General features: G+C 38.9%; 1 protein-coding gene across 3 annotated transcripts in view; it reads right to left on the bottom strand.

Annotated features, from left to right (window-relative positions):
- LOC128697316 (centromere-associated protein E-like) overlaps nucleotides 1-13,688 on the bottom strand; it is a 570,758-nt gene that overhangs the window by 315,328 nt on the left and 241,742 nt on the right. Inside the window, exon 1 of one of the 3 annotated variants that reach the window (XM_070104217.1) lies at nucleotides 2,222-2,453. The exons of the other annotated variants lie outside the window; for them this stretch is intronic. Within the exon in view, the coding sequence (XP_069960318.1) occupies nucleotides 2,222-2,341 (120 nt within the window). The 5' untranslated portion in view covers nucleotides 2,342-2,453. Of the gene's footprint in view, nucleotides 1-2,221; nucleotides 2,454-13,688 lie in introns of those variants that run through there. 3 annotated transcript variants of the gene reach the window in all.

The raw sequence follows: 13,688 nt of genomic DNA, 5'->3' as shown, positions 1-13,688 counted from the left end.
AATATATTGTGGTTGACAGTATCGAAGGCCTTTTGCAGCTGGTCTCTGAATTTCATATTATCTAATATCTCAGTATTCATCCAGGGTTCAGTTCTTCGTTTAATCCTAACCTCTTTAACTGGTGCAATATTATCAAGGATGGTAGTGAACATTGTTTTGAATTTTTCCCAGGCATCGTTTACGTCCGTGCAACTTGTTATCTCTGTCCAGTCACAATTGTGTAGCCTATTTACCAGTGTTTCTTTACTGTAGTTTCTAGTTGACCTCATTTTTATTGTCCTGTGTAGGCCTATCCTATCCCTAGTTATTTTCCTGGTGCAGTAAATGATGAAATGATCACTAAGACCTGTGGTAATGACGCCTGACTGACTAATGTTCTCAGAGCGGTTACAAAGTATGTGGTCAATTAGGGTGGCTGAGAACTGTGTGATCCGGGTTGGAGTATTAATTAGTTGAGTGTAACTATTTAATCCTAGAATTTGCTTATACCTTTTGCATAGCCCGTTATTTTGCAGCTGAAAACAGATATTAAAGTCGCCCAGTATTATTGTCTCGCAATTGTTTTCAACTCCGGACAAGACTCTGGAAAAGTCTTCTAAGAACTGGTCCTGGGTAGGAGGGCAGTAACTAGTTCCTACTAAGATGGGTTTGGTCTTAGGAAGCAGCACTTCAAACCATAGAATCTCCAGTTTATTGTTATTTAAATCAGGTCTTGGGTTGTAAGCTAAGTCATTTCTAATGTAGGCACATACTCCACCACCCTTTCTGTTCCTATCTAAGCGTTTTATATTGTAACCATCTATTTTGACCTCGTCGTCAGTCACCGTATCATCCAACCAAGATTCAGAGATGGTTATAACTGCCGCCCTAATTTTGTTAGCTAGAATCCTAATCTCTGCCAATTTAGGAAGAAGTGATCTTGCATTGACATGAATAAAGTGAAGGCCTGTTTTCATAAAACAATCATAATCATCAATATATGGCAATGGGTCATTTGTATTAAAATTAGGTAAATCAATGTCATCACTGCTAAAGGGTAACTGTGCCAAAGTGCATTTGTTACACACAAAATGAATTCTGGCACCGTTGCTATAATTGTACATACATCCATCATGCACCCACCCCTTACACATTTTACATAAGGTGCCTTTTCTGTTTTTCATGCGTTCTTTAGTACAGTGTATGCACCTGTTTGGTAGTGTTTGAGATAATAATGGCTGTATTGTCTCACATTGACCTATGTATGCATTACATATGGAGTTAAGGTTATCATTCCTAGCTACTAGACCGTCATTATTGCCGTCATTTATCTGTCTGTTTTGCCTCTGCACAATAGTTTGAGGTCCTGGATTAATTTGGATATCACCACTTAAGAGCGCTACAATAAGAGCTGTGTGCCATTGTTTTTGTTTAGGTATGCGGTGTTGCCATACCTTGCGGCGATAGTGACATTTACTTTTCTGGTAGGATGGCAACTGTTGGGCTTTTACTGTCCAGGGCGCTGTTACTCCATTCATCTTTTCCAGCCCCCATGACTGATTACTTTCTTCATGGAATTGAAGAAGAAATATAAATATAATTATGGCAGCCTGTACCCCCCTAATGCCTGCCATTTTCACTCTTCGCTCTTTTACTCATATACAATAATATTTATTTCTCTTTTCCTTTCCCTAGTACACTTAGTATCTGCTTTAGCAATCACCACTGAATTACTAGTAAAATTTCCTCTTCAAAACCCTCTTCACTGCTCACTTTTCCCTGGTTTTATCCTTCCAAATCCCCCTCAGTTCCATTTATCGGGGGTTGTGTGGTGTTGTTGTCTCCTGACCTGTTTTGCTGACTCAGCCATTTTTAAAACACTGAGGGGAGTAACGCCACCTACAACCTGACTTTCCTTGAGTTTATAGATATATTTGGCGTTTTCTGCTATGATTCTCTCACTGTACACTGGTCAGCTGAATATAGGTCAGCTACTAAAACATTAACCTTGACTGTTTAACTATTCACTTCTTTCTCACGACTGTCACTGAGGGATATCCGACCTATAACCTTGGAGTTTTGTACTGTTGATTTGACGATGTCTCCTGTGTTTCCCTCTCTCGTTGGTGCTAATATCAACTCTAAGGCTTATTTATCTATCACAATTCATCTAATATGGCAATATTAATAACACAGAAACATGATATATACTCTAGAATGAATACAGTATGTCATTACTTACGTGGCTAGTTGAGGTGTGGTTGTTGTTGTTGTTGTTGTTGTTGGGTTTATAAGGGCCACTGACAGCATAAGTCATATAGTGGTGGTAGTGGCAGCGACAATGATCACCACCACTAATCATACTACTAGTCACACTGATACACCACTAGTCACACTGAAACAATGTATGTAATTTATAAATAAGGAATATTGTATAAAAACATAATAGAGAATGTAAAGAAATAAAGTGGTTATTATGGAGAATGTAAAGAAATAAAACGGTTATTGACATGCTAGCAGAGGTTTACTGTGGTAGAAAATAAGCAGGGCAGCATATGTTGTAAGTGGCCCTATATCACTCCAACAATGTTGGAAGAGTTTTATGTCATTCTTTTTCTATCACTTAATCACTTAACTTACTTGCTACATTGTTAATGCTACACATTATCACTGGCTGGCACTATGACTTTTATTGACTCCTGCTGCTTTAGTATCACACATATCGTAGAATCACTGAATCACTGAAGAAGGCACATTCTCCCCTCTCTCTCTCAGCCTTTTACAAAAGGGCTAGCACTAGGAACTTTCTTTGGGCCCGTGGTGGCTTATATCGCAGCTGCAATCAATCAATAACCACAGAAAACAATGGATTATAGTGAAATGTTTGGATGAATACACAGAGGCTTCCTCACTCACCCAGAGACACAGCCAGACTGACGCACGAATGTGGCAGAGAGGTGAGTGGATGCTTATAATACAGATGATCTCCAAAATATCATCTGATAACCGGGATAGAATTTTGGCCAAAAAAGTGGGGAAAAACCGAATTGGCCAATATCCGGAATGGCCAATAACCAATGGTCCACTGTATTACATCCACTTTATGGACTCCATGCTCACATACGTCAAATGCTGATTCAAATTCCATGCAGACTACATCTCCATTTCGGTTTTCTTCCGAAGCCTCAGTGTTTGTCAAAATGATATAATAGTTGAGTTTGGTTAACTAGATGGTACAGGAAACCATCATTTAACATGAGTTTATTTGGCAAGATTTGTTTATAGCATGATTGAAAAATTGTGGCACAATTTTATGCAACACGTCGTAAAATTAACTTTACAGGGTTCAGTTAGTGGGCGTGGAAAAATTTTCATAGCTTAAGCTGCCTCCTTGTTATGGGTCAGCACATAAGAATGAGGTAAATATGAGTTTTTGTGATGACTGACTAACTTACTGATTGACTTACTTACTGACTTACTGATTGACTTACCGACAGATTGACTTACTGACTGACTGACTTACTGACTTGATTGGCTTACTGACTTGACTGACTGACTTGACTGACTGAATTACTGAATTGACTGACTGACTGAATTACTGACTTGACTGATTTACTGAATTGACTGACTTGACTGACTGGCTTAAAGTTAGACTTCTTCACTGAGGAGGACCCTGAAATGGTGTCAAGAGCAGCTGATGCCTTACCGTCAGTTGTATAATATAATGCTGGGTAAAATAGAATGGAAATCCATTACAGAATTTATGCACACTCTAGTACAACCATCAGATTTAGAACCAGAACCTCTACCATCCACTTCAGTCCAGTAGGACCTCAGCAAAACTCTCCACAATCATTTACAAACAACATCACCCACAATTTAAGGTAAGAAATACTATTATTTCTGTTGCACTTGTAGTCTTAAGTAGTGAAAACAACATAATACATCAAGACAATGAACTACAATTACATATTCACTTTTGTTTTTGTAAGAACTGTTGGCCTAAAAAAAAAGTTGTTTGGCATTTTGGGGCTCCCAGGAATATAACCCTATTTTTCCCATAAGTTCTTCAGTTCATCTAAAACGGTTTTTACCTAACACAGCATTTTCATGTATGTTACTACTGTGTTTAATGATGGTCTACTGTACTTTTCCATAAAAAACATTAATTTCAACTGTTTTTCTTTCAATAACAAGCTCTACAAACAAACCTACGGCATGGGAATGGGGTCCCCCATCAGTGCCGTCCTAGCCAACTTATACATGGAACACCTAGAGTCCGAACACTTCGCCAACATCATCCCTTCAAGCGTCACTTGGTTACGTTACGTGGACGATGTCCTCGTAATAACTCCCAAACGTTTTGATGTCCGGGATCTTCAGGCAAGGCTCAACGCAGTTGAACCGGCGATCCAGTTTACACTAGAAGAAGAGTCAAATGACAAGCTACCTTTCCTCGACGTCCTCATTCACAAAGTAGACAACAAACTAAGATTTCAAGTTTATCGGAAACCCACCAATAAAAATGATCTCACACACTTCTATTCCAGTCAAGATACCAAGACCAAAAGAGGCATCATCATCGGGTTTTTCCTAAGAGCATACCGAATTTGTAGTCCTGAGTTTCTTGACGAGGAATGTACATACATTCACCAAACATTCACTGAGTTACATTTTCCTCCTTTTTTCATCAAGGACTGCAAGAAAAGAGCTCTTCAGATCATTAATTCTCCACGCATCAACACCACTCCCAACAAAGTTATAATTCTTCCCAACTGCCAGGTTGCACTGAACGTCTCAAAAGTTGTTTCACAAGCTAACACCAGAGTCGCCATCGCTTCTAGCACTTCAATGAAGGATCTAACCAGGACAAAATCCAAGCACCACGAACCAGGCAATGCAGGAGTTTACACTATACCCTGTGGAGGCTGTGACAAGATCTACGTAGGTGAAACAGCAAGAAACCTCGACACCCGCCTCAATGAACACATTTACGCATGTAGGAACAATAACTTGAACAACGCCTGTGTACAACACCGAAATTCCACCAATCATCTCATGAAATTTAGAGACGCCCAATTAGTGATTAAAGAAACTAATTTCCGCAGACGCAAGTGCCTCGAATCAGCACTGATCGCTGTTTCGAATACAATTAAACAAAACAACGGCAGCTTCACCATCTCCGAAGTCTTAGCAAGAATCCTCCTGAAACAGTAAACCCTGCCATCACATAGTCTCTCCTGTTGTACTACACAAAGCACATTACAGAGAGTGAACACTGAAACAACCTGCCTCTTTCCAGTCTATATTTGTCCAACCTATTTTTATGTTACCCAAGTAATAGCTTTTATATCCTTTTACTCATGTACGAATTAATTGCTCTACCATATTGTATTACTTTTATCACTACCACTACTACTACTACCACCACCACTAGTGAACATCGAAATGGTACCTCACTAGTATTGCACCTCACTCTGAGCCTTTATATACCCTCTGTGTCCGTGTATTGTTTGTAATGGCTTGACAAAGCTCCTGGAGAGCGAAACGTTGCCACAATAAATGTCACATTAGTTGCACTTGTGTCCTTTTACTTTACATAAAATCTCTTACATGAATAAATAGAGCATGGGAATGGCCCCTTAATTACTCTACCATATTGTATTACTTTTGTCACTACCACTACTACTACTATTACTACTATTACTACTACTACTACTACTACTACTACTACTACTACTACTACTACTACCACTACCACTAGTGAACATCGATATGGTACCTCACTAGTATTGCACCTCACTCTGAGCCTTTATATACCCTCTGTGTCCGTGTATTGTTTGTAATGGCTTGATAAAGCTCCTGGAGAGCGAAACGTTGCCACAATAAATGTCACATTAGTTGCACTTGTGTCCTTTTACTTTACATATTGTCGGTAATTCTACCAACTTTATTACAAAAAAACATTAAGCTGAAATCACATTGTTCCATAAAAGACTATGATCTGTGAGGTGATTGCTGCTGCTCTGTAATTTTTTGCCATCACTCTGCTGAATTTATGGTCTAAAGGAGCTGTGACAGCTCTTTTAAAGAGCTTTGGAATTATACTTGAATCTAAGCTCCTTCAAAGAGCACTAAGTACTTGTGATAATGTTACTTTACATTTGTTTACAAATATTGAATTACAGGAACAACAGCCAGATATAGTGTGTATGTTATCTATTAGAACCAGATATAGTGTGTATGTTATCTATTAGAACCAGATGTAGTGTGTATGTTATCTATTAGACCCAGATGTAGTGTGTATATAATCTATTAGACCCAGATGTAGTGTGTATGTTATCTATTAGACCCAGATGTAGTGTGTATGTTATCTATTAGACCCAGATGTAGTGTGTATGTTATCTATTAGACCCAGATGTAGTGTGTATGTTATCTATTAGACCCAGATGTAGTGTGTATGTAATCTATTAGAACCAGATGTAGTGTGTATGTTATCTATTGGAACCAGATGTAGTGTGTATGTTATCTATTAGACCCAGATGTAGTGTGTATGTTATCTATTAGAACCAGATGTAGTGTGTATGTTATCTATTAGACCCAGATGTAGTGTGTATATTATCTATTAGACCCAGATGTAGTGTGTATGTTATCTATTAGAACCAGATGTAGTGTGTATGTTATCTATTAGACCCAGATGTAGTGTGTATGTTATCTATTAGACCCAGATGTAGTGTGTATGTAATCTATTAGACCCAGATGTAGTGTGTATGTAATCTATTAGACCCAGATGTAGTGTGTATGTAATCTATTAGACCCATGTGTACTATGTACACCTGCCCAAAATGCCTAGTCAAGCTAGGCATGATAGTGGCCATTTCTGTAATTATTATTTTGTAATATGGAAACCACACATTGTAGCCAATATCCTTTAATATGTGAACCCCACATTGTAATCTTTATAGAGAATAAGCTTGATTGATTGATGTATGTTATCCATTAGAACCAGATGTAGTATGTAAGTTATCTATTAAAACCTGGTGCACTACAGTATTAACAATATGTAGACGAAGTATACACAGACCTTATGAAAGTCTTCGATAAGAGTGACCATGGCGTAATAGTGCACAAAATGTGTGATGAAGAAATAACAGGAAAAGTTGGTAGATGGATCCATAACTTCGTAACAAATGGAAAACAAAGATTAATAGTAAACAGAGTCAAGTCTGAGTTGGTTACAGTGAGAAGCTGTGTTCCTCAAGACACAGTACTCACCTCCATCCTTTTATCCTCATATCTGACACAGGCAGAGATGTAAGCCACACAGTACTCACCTCCATCCTTTTCCTTATCCTCATATCTGACACAGGCAGAGATGTAAGCCACACAGTACTCACCCCCATCCTTTTCCTTATCCTCATATCTGACACAGGCAGAGATGTAAGCCACACAGTACTCACCCCCATCCTTTTCCTTATCCTCATATCTGACACAGGCAGAGATGTAAGCCACACAGTACTCACCCCCATCCTTTTATCCTCATATCTAACACAGGCAGAGATGTAAGCCACACAGTACTCACCCCCATCCTTTTATCCTCATATCTGACACAGGCAGAGATGTAAGCCACACAGTACTCACCCCCATCCTTTTCCTTATCCTCATATCTGACACAGGCAGAGATGTAAGCCACACAGTACTCACCCCCATCCTTTTCCTTATCCTCATATCTGACACAGGCAGAGATGTAAGCCACACAGTACTCACCCCCATCCTTTTATCCTCATATCTGACACAGGCAGAGATGTAAGCCACACAGTACTCACCCCCATCCTTTTATCCTCATATCTGACACAGGCAGAGATGTAAGCCACACAGTACTCACCCCCATCCTTTTATCCTCATATCTGACACAGGCAGAGATGTAAGCCACACAGTACTCACCCCCATCCTTTTCCTTATCCTCATATCTGACACAGGCAGAGATGTAAGCCACACAGTACTCACCCCCATCCTTTTCCTTATCCTCATATCTGACACAGGCAGAGATGTAAGCCGCAGCACTGTGTACTCATCTAATTATACTCACCTAATTTGGTTGCAAGGGTCAAGACTCAGCTCCTTGCCCTGCCTCCTCACTGATCGCTACTAGGTCCTCTCTCTCTGATTCCTGAGCTTTGTCATACCTCGTCTTAAAGCTATATATAGTTCCTGCCTCCACTACATCACTTGCTAGGATATTCCACTTCCTGATGATTCTGTGACTGAAGAAATACTTCCTAACATCCCTGTGACTCGTCTGAGTCTTCAGCTTCCAATTGTGACCCCTTGTTTCTGTGTCCCCTCTCTGGAACATCCTGCCTCTGTCCACCTTGTCTATTCCATGCATTATTTTGTATGCTGTTATCATGTCTCCCCTGAACCTCCTGTCCTCCAGTGTCGTCAGTCCAATTTCCCTCAACCTTTCTTCATAGGACATTCCCCTGTGCTCTGGGACTAGCCTTGTTGCAAACCTTTGCACTTTCTCTAATTTCTTGATGTGCTTGACCAGGTGTGGGTTCCAAACTGGTGCTGGATACTCCAGTATGGGCCTGACGTACACAGCGTACAGTGTCTTGAACGATTCCTTACTAAGGTATCCGAATGCTATTCTCAGGTTTGCCAGGCGCCCATATGCTGCAGCAGTTATCTGGTTGATGTGTGCCTCCAGAGACGTGTTCAGTGTTATTGTGTTATAGTCACCCCAAGATCTTTCTCCTTGAGTGAGGTTTGCAGCCTTTGTCTACCTAGCCTATACTCTGTCCGCGGTCTTCTTTGCCCTTCCCCAATCTTCATGACTTTGCATTTGGCAGGGTTGAATTCGAGAAGCCAGTTGCTGGACCACATGTCCAGCCTATCCAGGTCTCTTTGCAGTCCTGCCTCATCCTCATCCGATTTAATTCTTCTTATCAGCTTCACATCATCTGCGAATAGGGACACTTCAGAGTCTATTCCTTCCATCATGTCGTTCTCATATATCAAAAATAACACTGGTCCTAGAACTGACCCCTATGGGACCCCGCTCATCACAGGCGCTCACTGTGATACCTCATCATGTACCATGACCCGTTGTTGCCTCCCTGTCAAGTATTCCCTAATCCATTGCAGTGCCCTTCCTGTTATACGCGCCTGATCCTCCAGATTCTGCATTAATCTCCTTTGAGGTACTGTGTCGACGGTCTTCCTGCAGTCCAGGAAAATGCAATTAACCCACCACCTCTCCTTTGTGGATGACACCTGACAGTGTCACCCATCAAAGACACTGCAAGAGTCCAGGCACACGTCAAGCAAATCTTTAAATGGGCCCCAGAAAATAATATTAAGCTCAATGAGAAATATTTCCATTACTCCTGTATTCAAAACTTGAGGAAATTAAAACTGAATCACAGTATAAAGCAAATTCCTACCATACAATAGAGCAGAAAGCTAATGTGAAGGATATGAGAGTGATAATGTCAGAGGATCTCACCTTCAAAGTCCACAACAACGTATCTCCCACATCTACTACAAAAATTATAGGATGGATAATGCGAACCTTCAAAACTAGGAATGCCAAGCTCATGATTATTCTCTTCTAATTATTTGTTCTCTCTAGGCTGGAATACTGCTGTACACTGAAGGCCCCTTTCAAGGTACGCAAAATTGCTGATCAGGAATGTGTACAGTGACCCTTCTTGACACACATAAGTACATTGAAGCACCTAAATTACTGGAAATGGTTGAAGTTCCTTGATTTGTATTCCCTGGAATGCAGGCAAGATACTTGATAATATATATATTTTGAAAATCCTAGAGAAATTAGTACAAAATTTGCACACGAAAATCACTCCCTATGAAAGCAAAAACTCAGCAGGCAATGTATTAATCCCCCAATGAAAAGTAGCGGCAGAAACTGTTCAGCTGCCTCCTAGCATGCATAACAGGGATTTCCAATGGACCCATGGCTATCTTCAAGAAGGTACCGGACAATCACCTAAAGCCAGTACCTGATCAGCTGGGCTGTGGTTCATACAACGGTTTATGTGCAGCCAGCAGTAACAGCCAGGTGAATCAAGCCTGATCCACCATGAGGCCTGGTCACAAACTGGGTCACAGGGACGCTGACCCCTGAAACACTCTCCAGGTGTAGGTGTATGGGTATTTATTTTAACTTTTTTACAACATAATGTTCCTGCACCTTAATCAGATGAGCTTTTCCCTGACAACAAAGAAATTAACTTTCGTTTCAATATCTTTTTAAAAAAAATTGTGACCCCTAAATGAAAAAAAATCAGTAGTGAAAACAAGTAACTTGAATGCATATTGCATGCAATATTTATAACAAATAAAACAGCTTACAGAATCATTATTTTGCTTGTACATATATTACCACTTACTGCTTAGAATATACCGAAGTTGTAGTTAGTTTTTGTTTCTGCAGGCAACATATAGTTGCTGCATAACTCTGCACGTTGTGTGCGCTTGTTGTTATGTTGAGTGCAGATGGCTTCTACTTCCTGTGATTTTTCAATACATTCAGTACTTTCTTGTAAGGTTTCAATATTTCTGACAAATTCTTGAAGTCATTTTCATGGCACATCTGATCAGTAAACCAATAATCTGTCCAGATGTATGAAATGAATCTGCATATCATCTCCAAAGTCTTCCATCTTGTAGGTATAAGAATGAATGCAAGAATACCTAGAATGGCTCTTGTATTCCACCTTGCAGTGGTCATATGGAATTTTCTGAAAGTTAATCAAGGGAAAGTGCCCTTTTTCTTCAAGGAATCTAAACACTCGTCTTAGATGATACAAAAACTTCTCATCATCTCTCCATCCTGATTTATGGAGGATCTTTTTTGTGTCATTAACAAACTGTGCCTTTAGTTCCTTATAATTCTTCACCAACTGGGGTACAAAAGGATATTCGATGTTTGAGGAACCGGATTTAGCACCAAAATTTTCATCATTACCAAACAGAGAATACTGTCTTGAATGTGATGCTGTCAACTGATAAATTGTGATTTGCTAATCTCCTTCTCTGAGAGCATTTGTTGCAGTTTGACAACAGTTCCACTCTTTTCCACTGTGTTAACATTTGTTGTGTCAGCAATGATCATCTTTATTGCATTCCATAAGTTATATTCTTCAATAACTTTTGCCATTCCTTCAGCAATTGTTTCAGCCTCGCCATCTTTCAAATGTAGCACATCCAGTTTTACTTCGGTTCTTTCATTTTTATATACTACTTCCTGAAACTCATTTTCCTCAATGTACTTTCCACCGAAATGTAAAGACCAGCCTTCCATTTGTAACTTTTCAATAATTTCCTCCTTCAATTTAGCAGCCTCTTTGCATGCTGAATTCTAAATTGTTGCTTGACTTAATGTAGGAATGTCAATGCCATCCAGCGATAACTGTGTGCATATCTTGGCAGCTTTACTTGTTCATACTTTTATAAATGTCACCAAATTGGTTATATCTTTACATTTGTTGTGTTTTTTGGTAGACAGAGAAGTATTTTTATCTTCATCTTCATACTCGCTCCCTTCACATTCATTACCACTGTTACTCGATGCCAATTAGTAATTTTCTGAGTTGCTACTTATAATTAGTAATTAGTGATTCATATCTTTCATTAATGTCAGTTGCCAATTAGTACTTTCCTGAGTTGCTACTTAAGAGCAGAAATGTAGATGTATGGTGATTCATAGTTTTTATTTAAGGGTGACCTTTTTTGAAAACTGAGAGGAATTAGAGACTTTTTCATTGTTTTCAAACAAAAGTTCATCGATTTATGACACAGGAGATGTTTTATTTGGAAAAAAAAAAAATTATAACCCTAATGTATATGTTATCTATTAAAACCAGTAGAAGTGTGTGTGAGTATGTTATTAGAACCAGTTGCAGTGTGTGTGAGTATGTTATTAGAACCAGTTGCAGTGTGTGTGAGTATGTTATTAGAACCAGTTGCAGTGTGTGTGAGTATGTTATTAGAACCAGTTGCAGTGTGTGTGAGTATGTTATTAGAACCAGTTGCAGTGTGTGTGAGTATGTTATTAGAACCAGTTGCAGTGTGTGTGAGTATGTTATTAGAACCAGTTGCAGTGTGTGTGAGTATGTTATTAGAACCAGTTGCAGTGTGTGTGAGTATGTTATTAGAACCAGTTGCAGTGTGTGTGAGTATGTTATTAGAACCAGTTGCAGTGTGTGTGAGTATGTTATTAGAACCAGTTGCAGTGTGTGTGAGTATGTTATTAGAACCAGTTGCAGTGTGTGTGAGTATGTTATTAGAACCAGTTGCAGTGTGTGTGAGTATGTTATTAGAACCAGTTGCAGTGTGTGTGAGTATGTTATTAGAACCAGTTGCAGTGTGTGTGAGTATGTTATTAGAACCAGTTGCAGTGTGTGTATGTTATTAGAACCAGTTGCAGTGTGTGTGAGTATGTTATTAGAACCAGTTGCAGTGTGTGTGAGTATGTTATTAGAACCAGTTGCAGTGTGTGTGAGTATGTTATTAGAACCAGTTGCAGTGTGTGTGAGTATGTTATTAGAACCAGTTGCAGTGTGTGTGAGTATGTTATTAGAACCAGTTGCAGTGTGTGTGAGTATGTTATTAGAACCAGTTGCAGTGTGTGTGAGTATGTTATTAGAACCAGTTGCAGTGTGTGTGAGTATGTTATTAGAACCAGTTGCAGTGTGTGTGAGTATGTTATTAGAACCAGTTGCAGTGTGTGTGAGTATGTTATTAGAACCAGTTGCAGTGTGTGTGAGTATGTTATTATAACCAGTTGCAGTGTGTGTGAGTATGTTATTAGAACCAGTTGCAGTGTGTGTGAGTATGTTATTAGAACCAGTTGCAGTGTGTGTGAGTATGTTATTAGAACCAGTTGCAGTGTGTGTGAGTATGTTATTAGAACCAGTTGCAGTGTGTGTGAGTATGTTATTAGAACCAGTTGCAGTGTGTGTGAGTATGTTATTAGAACCAGTTGCAGTGTGTGTGAGTATGTTATTAGAACCAGTTGCAGTGTGTGTGAGTATGTTATTAGAACCAGTTGCAGTGTGTGTGAGTATGTTATTAGAACCAGTTGCAGTGTGTGTGAGTATGTTATTAGAACCAGTTGCAGTGTGTGTGAGTATGTTATTAGAACCAGTTGCAGTGTGTGTGAGTATGTTATTAGAACCAGTAGAAGTGTGAGTATGTTATCTATTAGAACAAAGTGTAGTGTATATGTTATCTATTAGAACAAAGTGTAGTGTATATGTTATCTATTAGAACAAAGTGTAGTGTATATGTTATCTATTAGAACAAAGTGTAGTGTATATGTTATCTATTAGAACAAAGTGTAGTGTATATGTTATCTATTAGAACAAAGTGTAGTGTATATGTTATCTATTAGAACAAAGTGTAGTGTATATGTTATCTATTAGAACAAAGTGTAGTGTATATGTTATGTATTAGAGAATAATTACATTATACAATATTTAAGATGTTCAGTAATTCAAAATAAAAACTGTAGAAACATTGTATATAAATGGTGCAAGTTAAGTTTAAGATAATGGGAACTGATAAGAAGCTGCACACACTTCTTTTTAATATTTATATTGTGATGATGGAGATTGTCCGTATGGTTGAGGATGCATTATTAGTTCCTTCGTTAAGTGTAACATGGGCAAGCGTAACATGTT

This window comes from Cherax quadricarinatus, chromosome 89 (assembly GCF_038502225.1).
Source record: "Cherax quadricarinatus isolate ZL_2023a chromosome 89, ASM3850222v1, whole genome shotgun sequence".
NCBI classification, from domain to species: Eukaryota; Metazoa; Arthropoda; class Malacostraca; order Decapoda; family Parastacidae; genus Cherax; species Cherax quadricarinatus.
This window is presented reverse-complemented; position numbering and strand designations above follow the sequence as displayed.